Genomic DNA, 21,133 nt, shown 5'->3' on the forward strand with positions numbered 1-21,133 from the left:
CTGATTATGATCTTGTGTAACAAAGTGACTGGTTTCAATGATTTCCTCATCATCATGATCTGAATCTTCTTCATCATCATGATCTGAATCTAGATCTGAATTAGTCAACTTGACTTTATCACAATTTGAAATTGAAACTTGATTTCCCTGCATACTGTCTTCTGCTATGAGCAGATCGGAAGTAAGACCTTCTCTTTCATCATTTTCAATTGTACTAAGATCTTGAACCTGCTGCAAATTTTCTTGATCATCTTGATAAGTATCGCTCTCTTTATGCTGCTAAAATGGATTTTCATACAGGGCTTCCATGATCTCATCGTCCATGAAGTCATCATCTTCATAAACTTCCTCAAGATTTTCAATAAAACTATAAACATATTTGCAACAGTTTTGAACTAAATTTAAGGATGGATAAGATTCTTTATACCTTTCAAAGAACATGGTATGAAAATCTTTTAAACAGTAAATACAAGAAGGCAACAAACTTTCATACCAAGATCGGGCTTCACCTTCCAGAGTGGCCATGAATATATTCATCAAGCAATCTTCAGGAAAATCAACTTTCAACTTGCGAATATGCATGTGAAATCTAACTAGATGTAAAGTAGCATCATTCCTATCATCATCTTTAAACATAGGCAAATTCCTTTGCCAATCTACCTTCAGAATTTTATTTGGGAAACCTGGAATGTGATCTCAGCTCATGGGAGCATACCTTCGATCCAGTGAATCCATTTTGATAACAATGAATTCACCAAGAAATTCTTTAGGCTATTGGTTCTTGAAGAGTAGAGTTTCCATAAAAATTCTGAACCTTAGGGATTTTCAACACTAGAGCCGCCAGGTGAATGATTTCAGCCTTCCGGTGTCTGATCGTTGTTAGATCTAAAATTGATACATTTTGCTGAGGAAGATAAAACTACGTTCCCCAGTATGGTTGCCACTATGTTAGTGCCTAAATCTACCTCACGCAGAAGGAAGGTAGGTCTAGGGTAACATCAAACCACGCTTAACTTGGTAGCTAGCCCTACCAGATCAGGAGAGGGCTCTCTCCTTGTCAATCTCAATTAGAATATCGCAACTAGGGTTTGAGATGACTGAAAATAAATGCTGATTTTAGGCTAGGTATATTAGGTCAGAGGATTTTGTTTGATTTTCATGGTTGGTTGTTGGATCAAATGAAGAAGGCAGCTTTGGGTCCGGGAAATCAACTCAAATTTGTAGGAGGTTCTGTGGGGCGAGTTAGGTAGGTGTTTTGGTACTTTGAATTGGGTGTGATGGTAAGTCTACGACCAGTGAGGAGTTGGAGAGGGCATGCAAAGTTCATGAGTCCTCTTCAAACAACAGAAAGCATTAAAAATTAAATGTTTCCTCAGGGCAGAGCACTGAATATCAATGGATTCCACCTATTTATCTTGATTCATTTAGTTATGAAGAAAGAAATAGATGTTGGCACATATACAAATAAGAGAAACTAAATAACAAAGGAAGAAATAATGCCAAGACACATTATCACAAGAATCCCACAAAATGCTGCAAAACCGTGGTTCATTTCCTTGCCAAACTGCAGAAGTGATTTACAATAAAGCTCAAAGCATCCACAAGAGTCCAACCTCTACAAATGACTAAGAAAATACATAATATAGGCAAGGAAACCACTCATGCTAGATATCAGGGTCGAATCCATGATAAAAGGGGTGGTTTCAACCATATCTAAACTAGGAACACAAAAGTGGGCAGTGGAACAGCTTGCCTCTAAAACTTAGGAAACCAGTTCATTACAGCTCAAAACCACTCGGAACTTGATGTATCTAACTATGAGGTGATTTTCATCTATACTTACATCAAATACATCATTTACCATGCATACATTTACCTGAACAAGAAGAAAAGTCAACCACCAAAGAAACTGGGCGAAATTTTGAGTTTTAGGCAAAATTGGCAAAAATTTGCCTGATGCGCAGTGCCCTTAGCCTGATGCATAGCACCGCTTCAAGTCTACTTTTGGAGGCCTTCCACTCATCCAAATCCGTCCCAAGATAGCTTGTTGGAAAGCCCTGCCTGTCTAGTTTCTGGAACAATTTTAATTTTCTGATTTGGAGGTCATTTTCCCCCTCAAAAGTGGATTCTCCAAAGACTGGTTCATGTGTGTCCACAAAGTGGCAGAGAGGGCATTTTTTGGTGTTTTTTTCCCTTTAGGTGATCCAGATATTCTCCAAATTTTATGAAACTTTCTGGGTTTCATTGTCTTTTCATGAGGAATCCAAAACTACAAGCCATTGGGCAAAATATTTCCTATGTTTTTATTTACAAAATTGCAAAATGACCAAAATTTCCCAAAATTTCTTCAAATTTCGCGAGAAGCAACAATATTAAGAGCTTTGCCAAGCTAATGAAGCTTTAGCCAAGATTTTGAGTTTATCTTGTTCTTTCTTTGCCCTCAAGGCTCTCTTTAACTTAGCTTTTAGCTTGTTTACCCTTGTCTTGCAAATCTTATTCCGAGCTAAGTAATGATAAGCCATATAGCACATCATTTTCTTTTCTTTGTTAGCTTTCTCAAGCATTTTCTCAAGGTGAATTTTCACCCTTTCCAACCATGATTCTCGGTCAGCCTCAATTTCTTGCTCATGGGATGTCATCTTGATTTTTCTTCTCTTTGCCACTTGCCTATTTTCTCTAATCATTTGCAGCTCCATAATAGCTTGCTTATCTTCCAATTGCTTGTTTTCTTGTTCAAGAAAGTTGATGATCCATTTGGCCCTCACAAGGTCAAGTGATAAGGCTTGTATTTCAGCCTCCTTCTCTTTGATAATCATGTCCTTTAGTCTTGAGCTTTAAGATCTCAAATCAGTGACATCCTCCTCAATCAAAACAAAATCCCTATCTTGCCCTTCAGTAGGGCCCTCTTCATGCATATGTTGCTTTCCTTTGTCTCTGCCCTGTACCTGTTTAGTTGGAGAAGAAGGCAAAGCCCCTTTCACCCCTGGTGAAGGTAGCATTTGCCTGTGGTTCAGTGAAGAAAACGAGATCCCTTCCACCCCTGGTGGAGATAGTACTCACTTGGCAACTGCAAAAAGTATCATAGTGCCTCTTTCATAAGTAACAAACACAAGAACATGAGCCTCCTTTGTTTTACTTTCAGGCTCTTTTTGTTGCCTAGAAGGTTCACCTTCCTCTTGAGGATCTGAAAATATCTGAGGCCCCTTGAAGCATTCATGGGTAATGAAAGTTTCCCATGACACTCCCAACTGAGTGAGCTGATGTAAAACAACAATTTTGATGACAGAAAAATGATAAATACTATTGAGCTGCTGTGGATATGGTTTTCTTTTTTCAATCACTATCATCCTTTCTATGTTTTTACATATGAAATAAGGAATGCTCATCATTCTAACCCTGGTGAAGTACATAAGCAATCTGATGTGGTAGGAATAAAGTCTCGAGAACCTACCCTCACATGTAAAATATTTGATGATAAGCTACATGAATGGAACATACCGATCCTCCAAGAATTTGGAAGGAAACACCATGCTAAGTTTACCATGGTATTTGGCCTTGATATAAGGTTCATAATGCTGCTTACTGATATTTTGCCTTTTGTTCCAGTTTTCTCCTACATCTGGCATTCTTGTAACCTCTGGAATGATAGCTGGTGAAAGAGTGAAATTGATCCCAGCGAGATGCACCATATTATTATCCATGTTTATCACACACTACCTTGCTAACTCATGGTGATATTTGACCCTCTCAACCATTTCAAAAAACTCAAAACAGGATTGATATCTGAAACATGTGGTGGCTAGAGGACAAGCAAGGAGTTCACTCATGCTAATAGTTTCCTCCCTAATGATTTTTCCACCCTTATGAGGTTTCCTGGACTGCACATTTCTTTCCCTTGAGCTATCACTAAGTGTATCTTCTTCAAAACTTGATTCACTACTTCTTTCCATGATGCTTGTCTTAGTGATGTGATGTGATGATGATATGGTGAACAATGACAATGGGTGAGAACAAAGAAGATGAGTACGAAGAGATTTTGCAAATGCGAAGTGGAGTAGGGGAATGAAGGGACAGATTTAGAAAATTAGGGTTTTGACTTATGAGGGAGTTAGGGTTTAATGATGGTAATTAGTTTCTTAGGGGAATAGGGAAAGGGAAAATGGAATTAATGGGTAGATTCATGGCAATGAAGTTTGGGGAAAGGGAAAAAAGATGTTGGTTTTGTAATGCAATGAAAGTTTTACAATGACATGAAAATGTATGAAGGCAAGCTAGAGCTTTGATTTTAAGAAGCAAAACTCATGAACAAAACATGAAGAAGACTAATTTCAGCTCAAGGTCGATGAAAACATACTTGTAGGAGTGAAATGCAGCATTTGGGAGAGTTTGGGATGAATTTGAGTGATTTTGGAACCTCCCTGGCCAATGCACAGCGCACTGGGTCCAATGCGCAGCGCCTGCCTGATGAGCAATGCTTGTGTATTTTTACACTCGCAGAAACTGTCTAATGTGTAGCGCTGGTCTAATGCGCAGTGCGAGGCAAATTTGTTGCAAATGTTTGGTTTTCTTCCTCCTTTGCTCAATTTCCCTTCAAATCCCGATTTTCGCTCTCCACTTGATGTTTTTCACAATGAAATGAATGGCTAGCATGAATTAACTTTATAAATGATGCACTTTAATTTTTCCTCATTGCAAGCCCACTTTTATAAAGTCTTAGTCACTTTTTCTCAAAAACTTTGTTTTTCATTTGAAGTTTGACTTTTTCTTGACCATTTGATGGACTGATGCATTGGTGCTTTTGTTTTTGCAGTAGTAGGAGTTGGCAAGGTGACCAAGAACAACTGTTGAACTTATTACATATAGAAACACTTAAATTACACGAAATTTGTATAGAAAATGGAAAAACTTGTTTTCACCTCAAAACAGAGTTTTGAGGTAAAAAGGATTTATTGGGCATATTAAAAGTAATTTATGATTTTATGTACTTATTAAACTTCCTCATATGCCTGCTGACTTTTTATTCAATTAAGATGACCATGATGACAAACCCTAAGACCTAGTGATACTAAACCCTAGAACTAATTTTTATAAATGAAATGAAACACTATGATAGTAAATGACTAAAAAAATGTGTGAATAGGTCAGCAAGTGAATGTCATGAGGGAAATTGACATGAAACCACTACCATCAGTTGATCCATGACCTAATGGAATGCATCTGATTGAATGAGACACCTAATATGTGTGCAAAAGAGCAATTTGATCACTGATGGAAGTGTGAAGACACTGACACTAACACCTGGAACCTTAAACCGTTCTGAGAGAAGAACTTCCTTCCACCAATCATTTGGTACATTATATGCAGGGGTGTAGTGCTCTGCTGGCAACCAAATGACAGGGTACTGAAACTGAATTCCCATCCACCGGATCCCACATGTTTGGATGCATGCCACATACCTTGGCACCCTACTAAGTGCTCATGCAAAATTTAGTGCTCCAAACGGTTCTCTGTTTCGGATAGACGTGGGTGACATCATCCACCTTTTTTGGCAACTGTCAAGGGCTTCATCTTGAAACGTGACTAATTGCTTGACACAGAGATCAATGCACCACTTTTGTGTCTTCAGCATCCGTTCCTTGTTCCCCACAATTTCTAAAAAAGTGTTTTGCTTATTGTACATAGTCACTGGCTGCTCGTGCTCTCCTCTTACCATAAAAGGCTTCGTGACCTGATTTGACTCAAACGTATTAGAAGCCTTCTGCCAACTTATCTAATTGAGAGTGTAAGAGGTGAGGGCCCTAAAATGAATGTCCCCCACATATGGGACTAGTTTAAATTCTCTATCAACATGCAGGATATACCCATGCATGTAAAGCTCACAGATCAAATGTTGAGTTGGCAAATCATGGGCCCTCAATATCCGGAGGAACTATACACCATCCTCATTCTTGTGACTGATTTCTTTCTTGATGCTTTCCAAACAGAAGAAAAGAAAACATTCATGCAAAAATAAAGCATAACTGGAAGCATGAGGGCGACAGGCCATCATGTCCTGTGCTAAATTGAGCATCTGTTGTTTATCGGCTTTCAATTCTGCCACTCACCCTTCCAGCCACTCCACCTTGAGTTGCTGCTTCGCATACCTCAATCGCATTATATCTATACGCTCCAAATATTCGAAGATAGTTGTGGTTGGTCGTTCTTGGGCTCTCTTCACTTCGTTCTGATATCGCACTGTGGTGGATTTCCAGGTTTGTACTTCAGCCGTCAAGGAAAACTCACGACCTTCGAACAAATACTCGATAGGGTTTGTTTGAGTGGCAACAGAGGTTGTTTCCACTTCGTCTACCTGTGTCTCTGCTTCGACCATCATGGCTTTGGGCTTCTTAGCCCGCTGCTTATATTTCTTCACCTGTTTCTTTAACTGGTGTACTTGCCTTCTCAGCCTCTTAACCTCTGTTTTGAGCCGCATTGTTTCCCTGAATTGCAGTTGATATTTCTGCTTAACAGGCAGCCTCCGTTGCTCACACAACTCTATCCATTCTTGTTTGACCACCACCTCATCTGGTACTGTAGCTAGTTCGGCAAGTGGTGGATTACTTGAGGGAGTATCCACATGTTTAATCGACGGGGATGCTCTGCTTGGTCTCTCTTCCTTAGGAGCAGCTGCTTCCTCATTGACCCCTACCTCGACCCGTTATGAAGCTATCTCGGTAGGTGGTGGGCTCATTTGATGGGTATCCATCAGTGTTTCAGCAAACATTTCTCCTCCAGGTTCCCTTGTCTCAGAAACACCTATCTCTTCCTCTCTTCTAGGTTGCTGGGAAAGGTCTCTCTGGAAATCTACGACCAAAAGACCTATGGCAGCTGGTCCCTTGATCGACCCATCAAAATTCAAAATAGGTGGAATGGAAACGTCCTCCTCTGCGTGTCGGGGAGAGCGAGACACCCTCGACCCTCTCAGAATGGAGAAATAAGAGGGGAATTGAAAGAATTTTTCTACCTGGTCTATCCCGGCCCCGGCTATGACCTCAAGCTCTTTCCCTCTGTCTGCAACATCTATGCTCTGGGTTGAGACCCCTGTCTGTGTAGTCCTCCGTTCCGAGGTTGACGCTGGTTCTTGTGGAGCAGTGTCAGCCTCAGGATCTAATTCCTCTGCAATTTCCAGAGCCGAACAGGTTGATGGTGGTTCTTGTGTAACACCACCCTCCGTATTGAGCAATTCATGAGCAGATGATCCTGTTACTGTTTCTTCCAGCACAACATTGATAAAAATGGACTCTTGTCTCATTATGTCAACTCCATCCATTATACCTATAGCCTCTCCTTCTGTTGGCCCCACGGTTCTTTCAGCTTCGGGCCCCTCTCATCCTGGTTCATCTTCCTCCATTGGTTCCACGGTCAAGGGTGGTTCTTGTGGGACACCTCCAGCCACAATGTTAATGAATTCTTCCACCTCAGTCTGCTGTGGTACCTCTTCTCTTGTTACAGTGTTGTCGATTTGTCCCATTGACTCCATAGTCGAGGTTGGTTCTTGTGGGACAACCTCGGCCGTGACACTGGTGGCCCTTTCTATATCGGCTCCTTGCTGTAGCAATTCTTCTTCCATCGGTTCCGCGGTCGATGTTGGTTCTTGTGGAGCAGCCTCGACTATCCTTTCTGGTTCAAGCTCCCAATTTTGTTCCATCTCCTTAGGTTTCGTCTCCATTTCTTCTGGTTCTTCTTGGTCTACATATCCATCCTCTGCCCCGGGCTCTTCCTCCATCAGCTTCAGCTCCTCTTCTCTAGTAGCTTTAGTGGCTGCTATCTCTTCCTCTGTAGAATCATTGAATTTTGCCTACGGGTTTTGAAATCGATCGATTGCATGCATGACTAACAACCAAACCAGCCCATGGTTGGTAATGACTGCTGCAACTTGTCATGAACGCCGAGCAGATTGCGCCATCAGTTGGACACTTTTTAACAGGAAGAAAGGCATATTCAATGAGAAGGCTTCCGACTGTGGAAACCGGAGGTGAGCCAATACTCTAAAATGATATTTAAACACAGTGGCATACCTCCCCTCACAGGTTCTGTATCTTATTACAACACCCGTTATCTCATCCCATGGGTGTGCTAATGAATTCCAATCATACCCCCGACCTTTCTGAACAACATTCTCTCCAGCCTGCAAAATTTCTTCGGGGAACTTCGGGAGGGAGGTTCTTCATGAAAATCATCTCTGTTCTTGCTGGGGTAGCCCGCTGACCTCCGCAATGGCTTCCTCTGTAACAGGGATTTCTATCCCCCGGACCCTAGAGCTCCCTTCCTCTAAATTGAGTGCAAATTCAATCGCGATTGCCTCGTTAAACCCTTGCAACCTGTTGAGATAGACGTTCCACCCTGCATTTTCAAAAACCTGCCATACTTCCTGATTATTTCGGACCATTGTCGTATCCTTCGGCTCATGGCACACAACCAACCCGCCCATCGCTATAGGGACGGGATCAACACGATGGATATAGTCAGCTGGTAGGGGGAGAGTAACAACAATCCAAACTAACGATGGCAATAATATTAGCATGGTGGCCACGGGGTAAAATATTGGTAACAATGACTGGTACACCTCGAAAAACATAGCAAATAATGGCAGGGTATGGCAGTACAGGTGAATGATTATGGTGATTGAATGCGGCGTACGATTTCAAATTCCAATGCGTCGGAATCATGATTACAAAATCACAATATTTTTGGTTTCTATTTGCATTAGATTTGGTAATGATGTGATATAATTACAATTTTAGGTACGTCGTCGTTTATTTGTGACGAGACCCCCCCCCCCCCCCCCCCCCAAACTTAAATGCGGCCATCCGTGGCACGTACCAGTCTCTTTTTGGTATATTTTAATTAAATCCGTAAGAGTCAATGAAGGTGTACCTCGTGATCTACCTAGCAGTGGAGTAACAACAAAAATAACAGGCAAAATAACAGCCACAACGGAGTAACAACGCTGACAGAGTAATAGCAATGGCGGAGTAACAACACCGGCGAAGTAACGACAACGGTGGAGTAATAACACCAGTGGAGTAACAACAACGACGAAGTAACAACAATAGTGGAGTAACAGCAATAGCGGAGTAACAACAATGACGGAGTAACAACAACGGTAGTGTAACAACAACGATGGAGTAATAGCACGGGCGGGTAACAGCACTGGCGGAGTAACAACAACGGTGGAGTAACAACACCGACGGAGTAACAACACCGACTATTACTTGGAAAATTTCTCAGTTTCGCCTTGTCATAATTCGGTTCTTATTCCTACAAAAGACAAACAAGTAAGTAGTAACAACATATTATTATTATTATTATGATGTATATATATAGATATATTTTAACAGAAGGTAGAGGGAGTATTCTTTGCACCAACAACCATCAAACCAGATGTATCAAAAAGATGTTTGATGAAGGCATCCTTAGAAGTTCGACAGTGATATAACTTCAGACGGTGTCCATTCACTAGGAAGGAGGTAATTGATCCTTTTCAATGAAAAAATTCTTTTATCTATTTAATATGTCATGATAGTGATCCCTCAATCCCCATTTTTAAGAAATAGCCCCTGGGTCATCCAAATTATCAAGGTCACAATGGTTGAAACCTTGTCTTCCAAAGGCCCATGACTATTGATGGGACTTCAAGAATGTCAAGTTCTCATACCATGTAATGATAACTCAAACACAAATAAAACTAAAATTGCATTCACAATAAGAAAGAAAAATCTTTCTTATAAATGGTTTCAAATTAGTTGACTCGATCAACTTTATAAATATGGTACAATAAGAAACAAAAGTAAAATAAAGCATAAATTCATAAATAACAAAAAGTCCAAGTGACTTGATTAATACCTATGTGTAATATGTAATTGCCCATTATATTATGACATTTTTAAATCCCTAAAAAACAATGCCCATTGTCAACATATTCTTGATAAAACCATATGAGAAATCATGGCACTTCCACAATATATACAAATTTATCTTGGCATCCCAAAATGGGAAACTAACCTAGCATTTCTCATTGTGTCAACTCAATTATTCACAATAAAAATGTAAATATTTTACAGATTTGTTTAAGCCTAATATGTTGGGTTGAATAATAATACAATTTGTGTGCAAAACCATTGGCCAATTTAGTTTAACCCTATTTGCTAGGTTACATAACAATGCAATTTGTATATAAATCCATTGACATAAAACCATTTATAACTCATATAAAACCCATAACATATCCAAAACAACTTCTTTGGGGCTCCTACTCCCAAACATCCACATGACGAAGGTATTGTTCCCCTTAATACTCCATTGTGGGTCTTGACTCTATGCCTTAGGAAATGACCCATAACTCACAACACCCATTATAGACCAAAAGCAACTTCTTAGGTGCTCCCACACTAAAAATACATAAGGGGCAGCCACTATTACCCTAAATCCACCAATATGACTCTTGTCTCTAAATCTCAAGATTGTGTGTTGGGATGCATATTTATATACAAGGCATCCAACAAATATCCAACAAAGGGGTCCCTTCATGTTGTTATAATACAAAATAACATAAAAGGTAGAAGTTTGCATCTTAAAAAAATAAGCAATGATAAATATGGTTGTTATAGTGAATCCTTTTCACTAATTTTGTCAACATATTACATATTTTCTCTTAATGTACAAAATGATTTTGTATGACTTAAATTCTAAAACACTATGGAATCAGAATCATGACAATTTGGACTATATTTTTCTATCTATTATCTTTGTTTTAATTAGCACACTTGAAGAAGATGGAATTATGAAGGTCAAGGTTGCTTTTATTAATAAATTTTCAGAAATATACATTTTCCAGTGACTAGTACAATTGGCCACCGGACCAAGCTCATACTTGTACCATACAACATAGATTTTGACCACTACCTTTATAACCTCTTGGTACATCTACATTGCCCATATACATATTATATGGGTTAGTATGATTTAAACTAATAATATCACAATAATTCCTTTACATTGTACCCAATCACCAACTAATCTCTAGAAGACTAATCTTAAAAAATATATTACGATAATAAAATTAGAACAATTAATTTTGGTTGTAAAAAAAGAAAGGACAACTTGCGGATGATGGGATCACGATAACCCATTTTCATGTAGATAAAAACAATTTCATGTAGATAAAAACAATGGAGCACTATGTATATATAAATTCATATCGATCTGGTGTACTAAAGATTCAAAGACTAACACGCTTTTCTGATTATGTTTCCATATGCAGCATTCAAAACGCGAAATTGCAAATATGGAAGAGAAAATTAGGATCCTCGAATCAACACAGAGGTAGTGTCTTTATGAGAAGTAATCTATGCGAAGGTATTGAATATTGTCATTTTATAATATTGAAATGTTTAACATGTTTTGTTTTGATGTATGGTAGAAAGATGTTGGGGGAAAATCTAGCATCATGTTCAGCTGGGGAATTAAGTCAGCTAGAAAGCCAAGTTGAACGTGGATTGAAGCGTATACGAAGACGAAAGGTTGTTATAACATTATTCCACTTACATTAATATCCATGCGATTTTTGCTTTTTCGAACGTAGAAAAGTAATTTATAATGGATAACTTACACATTGTTTCGGTTTGGCACTCGAGTGAAGTTTAAGCTAAGTGTTGTCTCTTGTTTCGTATTGCAGAATGAACTATTAATGGATCGAATTGAACGACTTAAAAGGAAGGTAATATCCATGGCTTGATGATTTCTACCTTCCCTATTGGAGAATCGAGAATTACATTCTTGAATGTTGATATTTAGAAATAACAATCTATTATAATAACTTCATCTTATAACTAGTAACTAATTGTTCACTTCTTTACTATTGTTGTGATTTAGTTTGGTTTGTTGTCCACTGAGATATCATGATATTGATGAATGAAATTTGTAAATGTTGAACGTATTGGATGTGTGTTATATTCTTTCCACGATTAGCCCCATATGTTGTACGTTGCATTGACTCACTGTTATAAGGGGGTAGAAATGCCTCTATTGGGGGATTTGCAAGGTGCTCAAGAGGATTTCTTTTTTTATGTGGACTCAATAATAGTTGGGCAGATCCAAAGATGGGGGGTGGACCTAAAGATGATGGGCAAACCTACCCATAGTTTTGTCTACGGGTTTTGCACATGGTTTTGGGCAAGATGATTTTCTGCCCATGGTATTTTGTAGATATGGTCAAGGGAACTACAATTATGTTCTAATCCAGGGTTATGGATTAGAGTTTATGAATTCTTCTACATGTATATTTATGTATTGTAACATTGAAAAGAATATAATGAAAAATCAATCTCGTAGTCTTGGTTTTGGGATCCGGGGGAAAATATTTGTGTATATTTGTTTTATGTTCTCGGCATTTATTTTTTTGTTTTAAAAATTTGTTTGTAGGTAATTTTTGTAAAGGGTTAAAACCTACAGTCGAACAACCTATATCGTTGTTCAACAATATATTATGTACAGTTACAATGTCTTTTCAAGTTTGATTTCTTATAGAAGGACAAAGATTATTTATATAGAATTATGATGAGTTGGTTAGCTACTGTTACAATAGTTTAGGCATAATTAAACCCTTATTTATAGGAATTATGATGGTGAGTGTGCAAGCGTTAGAGACAATTTCCCTAATTTGTTAGCAAGTTCTTCTATGTCTTGATCAGTTTCCCTTTCTTCTGGATTGAGTGCATCAGTCATTAAACTGATATTTCATTTCTAAAAAAATCCAATATCATGCCTTACTAACTAACCGTGGCTTTCGGTGAAGTCTTAAATGCGATATCCCTTTTGGTGGACTTACATATACAATATACATCCAATTATATATACCACGCAACATATATATATCCACGTTATATATATATATACCACGGTACGTTCTCCCTTCCTATTTGATATCGGCGACAATTTTATATATGCTGGACGTTACCAGGTACAAAGGCTTGAACACATATATCGCACCGGAGATACATCTTCGCTCTCTATGCTAGTTTCGGGCCGATATACATATAAGTCGCATCGCCCAAGCTAAAATCTCTTGCACTCCGGAACCGATACACGTATACGCAGCGTTTAATACTTCGCCAGTTCCGCTATTCGGCAATCGCTTCAATCAATACTTCCCCGCCTCCGAAACGACGGACTCAGCGATAAGGATATATTGCAGTTTATATTAATTCGCTCCCAATTCAGAACTCGCCTTTTTCACGCTATGTCTCCTTTTGGACGGAAGGATTTGTAAACCGGCATACCACTAACAGTTTTTTTAAGAATCTCCCATGCCGATATAATCTTGTAACCACGATGGGTGAGAGCTTACGGTTATAAACTTTTAAATCCACTACAGCTACTTAATGAAATCGCAAGAGCTCTTGGTATAAACAGAGGCATATGCGCAATTGAAATTCAAGCCTGTATAAACATAAAACGAAAGGGAAATTGATTTCTATAATTAATATAAAGTATTAGCAGCGTGAGGAAATCCAGTCACCGATTCAACAATGTTAAGGCGCCATACAATAATCCACGCAAGCATTTTACAGAGTCATTAAATAAGAGACACTGAGAGAACAAATTTTCCAAAATAATACTAAGGCACTCGCCCCTCTCCTCTCTCTGATGAGGGCTTCGCTGCCTCTTTATTTATAATTGAGGATAGGCTTTCTCGGTCCTTATCCGATACAAAGAAAAGCATGCTTTACAGGATGATTTAAAGCTTGAAAAGCTCTGTTACAAATAGCATGATTTATTGCTAGAATTTATTCTATTTTAACTAAGAAAGCATAGAAATTACAGGCTAAAGGACCCCACTCCCTTGCCTGTAAATTTTTTTGGATTTTTGGAATAATTTGGAAGATTTTCCCCTCTGAGTTACATGCTCCTGCATCAGACTCCTGAGGACAAAATTCTTCATGGGCTCCTGTCCATGAGCTCATCTACAGATTTGCCCAATTTCTGTAGAATGTCTTATGTAACCCAAGTAGCTTCAGCGATTGGCTGTCCCTTCCATTTCACCAGATACTGGAAATACTCTCGTGCCCTTGTCTTCTTATACACTTTCTTGTCCAGAATTCTTTCTGGCTGTAAATTCTTGGCTGTGGGTAACTGTTTTACCCAGTCAATCTCTGGAGTCTCTTGATCCTGTGCTGTATCATCTGTAGCTTCATTCTCATACTTGTACAGGTCTGCAACATTAAAAATTGGTGATATTCCCACACCAGGTGGTAATTCAATTTCATAGGCATTTGCAGAGAATTTCCTCAGTACCCTGCATGGTCCAATTTTCTTGGATTTTAACTTATTATACTCTCCCTTTGGAAATCTCTCCTTTCTGAGGTGTGCTAAAACCAAGTCTCCAACTTCAAAGTTCATTTCTCTTCTCCTCATGTCTGCTCTGGTTTTATATTGAATGTTGTTGTCCTGTAGCTGCTGTTTCACCTGTTCATGTATCGCTTGCATTCTTGAAGCAAAGTCTTCACCTTCTGCACTTCTCATTTCTTCTTTTCCCAGATTCCTTAATTCAGATATTCCCCTTGGGTGCATTCCATAAACAATATGGAATGGGCTCTGTCCTGTGCTCCTGTTTGGTGAGTCATTATATGCATATTCAACTTGTGGTAACACTTGATCCCATTGCTTTGGATGTTCTGCAGTAAAGCTCCTCAAAAGATTGCCTAAACTTCTATTCACAACTTCAGTCTGTCCATCGGTTTGTGGATGATAGGCAGAACTGAAACTTAATTTAGTTCCCAGCTTCTTCCATAGTGTTCTCCAGAAATGTCCAACGAACTTTGAATCCCTGTCTGAAACAATGCTTTTGGGCAATCCATGTAATCTTACAATTTCTTTAAAAAACAAGTTAGCAATATGAGAAGCATCACTAGTTTTATAACATGGAATAAAGTGTGCCATTTTTGAAAATATGTCCACTACCACAAAAATTGAATCATAGCCTCTTTGAGCTTTTGGCAATCCTAGCACAAAATCCATACTTACCATATCCCAAGGCCTATCTGGAATTGGCAATGGAATATACAACCCTGTGTTCTGGCTCCTTCCTTTTGCATACTGGCAGACTTTACAATTTCTTACATACTTCTCTACTTCAGATTTCATTTTCGGCCAGAAGTAAAATCTGTTGAGCTGTTCAAAGGTCTTCTCTCTACCAAAATGTCCAGCAAGTCCTCCACTATGCTTCTCTTTGATTAAATTCTCTCTCATTGAACAATTGGGTATGCATAGCTGATTTTTCTTAAATAACAGTCCATCTTGTATAAAATAATCCAACCACTTGCTCCTGTCCGCCAAAACAGGATTCTTACAAGCCTCAAATGCCTCCTTAAAATCTGAATCGGTCTCATATAATTCCTTAAGAAAATCAAAGCCCAACACTTGGATTTGACTTTCTTGTAGCAATACACTTCTCCTACTTAAGGCATCTGCGACTTTGTTTGACTGTCCAGTTATATGCTTCAACACAAAATGAAAGCCTTGAAGATATTCTACCCATTTAGCATGTCTCTAGCTGAGTTTTGGCTGCTGCATTATAAACTGCAATGCGTGGTTATCTGAATAAAGAATAAATTCTTTCGACATTAAATAATGCCTCCACTTCTTTAGTGCCTGCACAACTGCGTAAAACTCCTTATCATAAGAAGAATACTTCCTTTTTCCATCATTTAGCTTTTCACTGAAATAAGCTATTGGTCTATCTTCTTGGCTTAAAACTCCTCCAATTGCTTCTGCGCTGGCATCACACTTAACTTGAAAAGTTTTGTTAAAATCAGGAAGAACCAAAACAGGCTTTTCAGTTATTTTCTTCTTTAACAGCTGAAAATTTCTCTCTGCTTCAGTAGTCCATTTAAATGGTTGTTTATCTTTCTTTATGGTCTCAATAATAGGTGCATTAATCTTACTAAAATTCTTAATGAATTTTCTGTAAAAACTAGCAAGACCATGAAAACTCCTTACCTCAAAAATACTCTTGGGTGAAGGCCACTCCACAATTGCTTTGATCTTTTCTGGATTCATCTTCAATCCTTTAACTGAGATAACAAATCCCAAGTACACCAGCTCCTCTTTCATAAATAAACACTTCTTCAGATTCAACAATAATTTTTCTTGCTGCAACTTTTGTAGAACATAATTTAAATGCCTCAAGTGTTCCTCCTTGGATCTGCTATAGACTAATATATCATCCAGATATACTATTACAAATTTACCAATGAATTCTTTAAGAACTTCATTCATAAGCCTCATGAATGTACTTGGTGCATTGGACAGCCCAAAAGGCATCACTCTCCATTCATATAATCCTTCATTGGTCTTAAAAGCGGTTTTCTGGGTAATGGAAATCTTAAATCTTCAATTCTGGGTAATGGAAATCTGTACCTGATTGTAATCTTATTGATGGCTCTTGAATCTGTACACATTCTCCAGCCTCCATCTTTCTTCGGGCTCAGCACTGTTGGCACTGCACAAGGACTCAGGCTTTCTTTAATCAACCCTTTGTCAAGCAATTCTTGCACCTGTTTCTTAACTTCTTCATTTTCTGCAGGAGTCATTCTATATGCTGCTTTGTTAGGTAGGCTTGCTCCAGGAATCAAGTCTATATGATGACTGATTTTTCGAATTGGCGGTAATTCATTAGGCAAATCATCAACAATAATATCATAATAATTCTCCAGCATTTCTTGAATTTCAATGGGTAATTCAGAAATTTTAGTAGAAGTCAATATTACCTTGGGCTTGCAAATTACGGCAAAATTTACCTCATTTTCTTCAATCTGCTTTAAATATTCCTTCCCTCCAAGTAACAGAGTTTTTGGATTAGTCTTCTGTCCTGGTACATCTTCTTCTTGCAGAGGCAACAATGTATGATTAACACCATCTTTTCCAAACTTGTAGGTGTTTTTCTTCCCGTCATGTATGGCTCCTCTGTCATATTGCCAAGGCCTTCCAAGCAATATGTGGCACATGTCCATAGGCATCACATCACAAACAATTTTATCTTTGTACTTGCCCACTTGAAATTCCACTTCACACTGTTCACTTACCAACAGTTGATGTCCCTTTTGTAACCATGACACCTTATAAGGTGTTGGATGCTTCATTGTCTTCAGCTTCAATTTCTCCACTACTTCTGTAGAGACCAAATTATCAGTGCTGCCACTATCAATGATCATCTGGCAACATTTCCCTTGGACCTTGCACACTGTCCTGAATAAAGTTTTCCTTTGTGACGGTTCAGCAGCCACCTCCTTCATTGGCTTAAGTAAGACTTTATTAACTACCAGAGATTCTCCTCTTTCTGGTGTATTTTCTTTTTCTGCTACCGCTGCCGCTGGTGCTTCTTCTTCCGCTGGAGCAACAATTGCACTCCTTTGCTTTATGTCTACATTATTTGGGCACTCAAAAGCTCTGTGTCCCAGCTTGTTACATCTGTAACATCTTATTTCTCTGCCTCCTCTTCCTCTGGAAAAACTCCCTCTACCTCTTGCATCACCTTCTCTGGGTGCATGCTGGGTTGAGCTACTGCTAGCTCCATCTCTAGGTGCTGTAGATCTTCCTCTACCACCTTGACTTCCTTTTCCTCTGAAAGTCCCTCTCCCTTTGGCAGACTGCTTCCTTATGAGTTTTTCCTCAGCTTTCAGCACTATCTGATAAGCTTCCTCTACTGTTTTAGGAGACAACAGACTTATCTCATCCTGAATGTCCATCCTGAGGCCATTCATATATCTAGCCACCTTCTCATCTGTGTCTTGGGCTTCTCCAGCTCTTATGCTCACTTTATAAAACTCTTCTGTATATTCTTTCACTGTTAAAGCTCTCTGTCTAAGATTTTGCATTTGTCTAAACAATGTTTGCTGATAATTACTTGGCAAGAACTTACCTCTTAACTTTGCTACCATTCGGCTCCAGTTCTTGATTGGCTGCTTACCAAGTCTCTTCCTTTCCGCCTGCACACCATCCCACCAGCGTGCTGCATGTCCTTTTAACTTGGTGACAACAAACTTTACTTTCTTTTCATCCTCTGTTTCCTCATAATCGAAGAATTTCTCCATGCTGTTAATCCAATCGATCAATTCTTCTGGATTCAGTCCTCCTTGATATATCGGTACTAATTGGTTCCATGGCTTGGCTGTGGATTTCAACACTGACTGAAAGAATCTCATCTCAAGAGTAACCTGTACAGCTTCCTCCTCTTCAGCAGCTTCAATTTCGGGCTCACTGACATCTCCATCATCTATATTTCTATCTGAAGTTAATGCATCCACTCTAGCTCGCAGCTCTTCTACTGTTTCCATTAGTTCAGCATTTGCAGCAAGTCGTCCTCTTCCACCACGTCCTCGTCCTCTTCCAACTCTGAAAGCCATCCTTCTTCTGCTCCTGAGATTCAATTCAATGTCAGTTAATGGCTCTGATACCACTAATGATGGTGAGTGTGCAGGCGTTAGAGACAATTTCCCTAATTTGTTAGCAAGTTCTTCTATGTCTTGATCAGTTTCCCTTTCTTCTGGATTGAGTGCATCAGTCATTAAACTGATATTTCATTTCTAAAAAAATCCAATATCATGCCTTACTAACTAACCGTGGCTTTCGGTGAAGTCTTAAAAGCGATATCCCTTTTGGTGGACTTACATATACAATATACATCCAATTATATATACCACGCAACATATATATATCCACGTTATATATATATATATATACCACGGTACGCTCTCCCTTCCTATTTGATATCGGCGACAATTTTATATATGCTGGACGTTACCAGGTACAAAGGCTTGAACACATATATCGCATTGGAGATACATCTTCGCTCTCTATGCTAGTTTCGGGCCAATATACATATAAGTCACATTGCCCAAGCTAAAATCTCTTGCACTCCGGAACCGATACACGTATACGCAGCGTTTAATACTTCGCCAGTTCCGCTATTCGGCAATCGCTTCAATCAATACTTCCCCGCCTCCGAAACGACGGACTCAGCGATAAGGATATATTGCAGTTTATATTAATTAGCTCCCAATTCAGAACTCTCCTTTTTCACGCTATGTCTCCTTTTGGACGGAAGGATTTGTAAACCGGCATACCACTAACAGTTTTTTTAAGAATCTCCCATGCCGATATAATCTTGTAACCACGATGGGTGAGAGCTTACGGTTATAAACTTTTAAATCCACTACAGCCACTTAATGAAATCACAAGAGCTCTTGGTATAAACAGAGGCATATGCGCAATTGGAATTCAAGCCTGTATAAACATAAAACGAAAGGGAAATTGATTTTTATAATTAATATAAAGTATTAGCAGCGTGAGGAAATCCAGTCACTGATTCAACAATGTTAAGGCACCATACAATAATCCACGCAAGCATTTTACAGAGTCATTAAATAAGAGACACTAAGAGAACAAATTTTCCAAAATAATACTAAGGCACTCGCCCCTCTCCTCTCTCTGATGAGGGCTTCGCTGCCTCTTTATTTATAACTGAGGATAGGCTTTCTCGGTCCTTATCCGATACAAAGAAAAGCATGCTTTACAGGATGATTTAAAGCTTGAAAAGCTCTGTTACAAATAGCATGATTTATTGCTAGAATTTATTCTATTTTAACTAAGAAAGCATAGAAATTGCAGGCTAAAGGACCCCACTCCCTTGCCTGTAAATTTTTTTGGATTTTTGAAATAATTTGGAAGATTTTCCCCTCTGAGTTACATGCTCCCGCATCAAATTAGAATGAGAGAAGAGGAGGACAACATGAAGTCTCTCAAATAGTTTTTCCCCTCAATGTGGTTTGCATTCTACAAAAAGGATGGCAAACATTCAAAGCATAAAAATCTCAACCATATCTATATGCACATCAAACAAAAACCATATGTCTAATCTTCCTAGAGAATATGACACTCTATATCTAAACTTAGTGCATTGAATTTGTAATTTCAAAGTAACTTAAAGCATTAATTAAATGATGAATTCAACATCTAATAATGAATTTTGTAAACATTAAAGGCACATTTAAATTCATAACACAAGAATAGATTATGTGGGTGCAAAAGAGATACTTTCATTAACATAATTCGAAAATACTTAAAACATTTCATACATAACACATTTGATAATGACATCCATACCATGAACCTATTATCATTCTCAATTGGTGACCTTTGACTTTATATGTCAAGGTGTCCAACACTTCCATAACATATATAGAGACAAAAGTGGAATCTTGGAAATTTTAGCTACCAAGGAGAAGGAAAACTATCAAATTATTCTTCATGTTGAGAGAAGGTTCCACCTTCAATTCATTTAATTATATAGATAGAGAAATATCCTAGGTTGGCCCCAATCTTTGGATGAGTACATCATATGATGACATGTGCTACAATGATACGGTACCATCTCAAAGCCATATTTGCTAAGAAATTTGAATTTTTTTGAGGTCTTTTGGACAGCATGCATCCATGGTTATTGGCCTAATAGTAGATCTCAAGTCAACATGGGAATTGGTTATATGAATCAACCTTGGCGAGTCACGATCTTAAATGGTGAGAGGCATTGAGTTGTGGACTTTGTAAATTATAATTTTGACAATGAAACTTATTCATGGTCATTATATTAAGTATAATATACAATGTACAATTATGTATGTAGGAGTTTTCACAAAACAACTATATTTGTAGAAGTGTTACCAAATAAGGATGCTAACAAACACACCTAATATGATGAGGTATCAAACAATCATATCACATAATTAATTTTTCTTCTATGTAAGAGATATTCAAGAAAACATGTGGAAATCACCAAGAAGCCAAAGAAATGAATAATATGTATACAAAACATAACCATAATTGATCCAGGTGGCTCCAGACACATGCAGAAGTCCAAGAGGGCTCAGAAGTGGTCAAAATTCAAAGTGGTTATATTTCTCTCATACCAGAACCAGATTGAAGTGCTCGTTTCCCTCGTTCCCACGGTGTGAATGACACTCAAATATGAGCTCGTATGGAGGACAGAGGGCCAGTGAAAGTTCAGGGTTGACTTGGCCAAGTGGCAGGGTTAATG

The 21,133-nt window shown here is 38.5% G+C and overlaps 1 protein-coding gene across 1 annotated transcript in view; it reads left to right on the forward strand.

Moving 5' to 3' along the window:
• The first annotated feature begins 11,267 nt into the window (after positions 1-11,267).
• The window catches only part of LOC149212066 (MADS-box protein SOC1-like), a 30,101-nt gene continuing 20,235 nt past the window's right edge, over positions 11,268-21,133 (forward strand). The window contains exons 1-3 of the mRNA XM_089390539.1: positions 11,268-11,364; positions 11,462-11,561; positions 11,717-11,758. Of these exons, the coding sequence (XP_089246665.1) occupies positions 11,297-11,364; positions 11,462-11,561; positions 11,717-11,758 (210 nt within the window). The 5' untranslated portion in view covers positions 11,268-11,296. The remainder of the gene's footprint in view (positions 11,365-11,461; positions 11,562-11,716; positions 11,759-21,133) is intronic.

This window comes from Pinus tabuliformis, chromosome 1_1, assembly GCF_031772625.1.
Source record: "Pinus tabuliformis cultivar Carrire ecotype Pingquan chromosome 1_1, CPIR1, whole genome shotgun sequence".
Classification (NCBI taxonomy): domain Eukaryota; kingdom Viridiplantae; phylum Streptophyta; class Pinopsida; order Pinales; family Pinaceae; genus Pinus; species Pinus tabuliformis.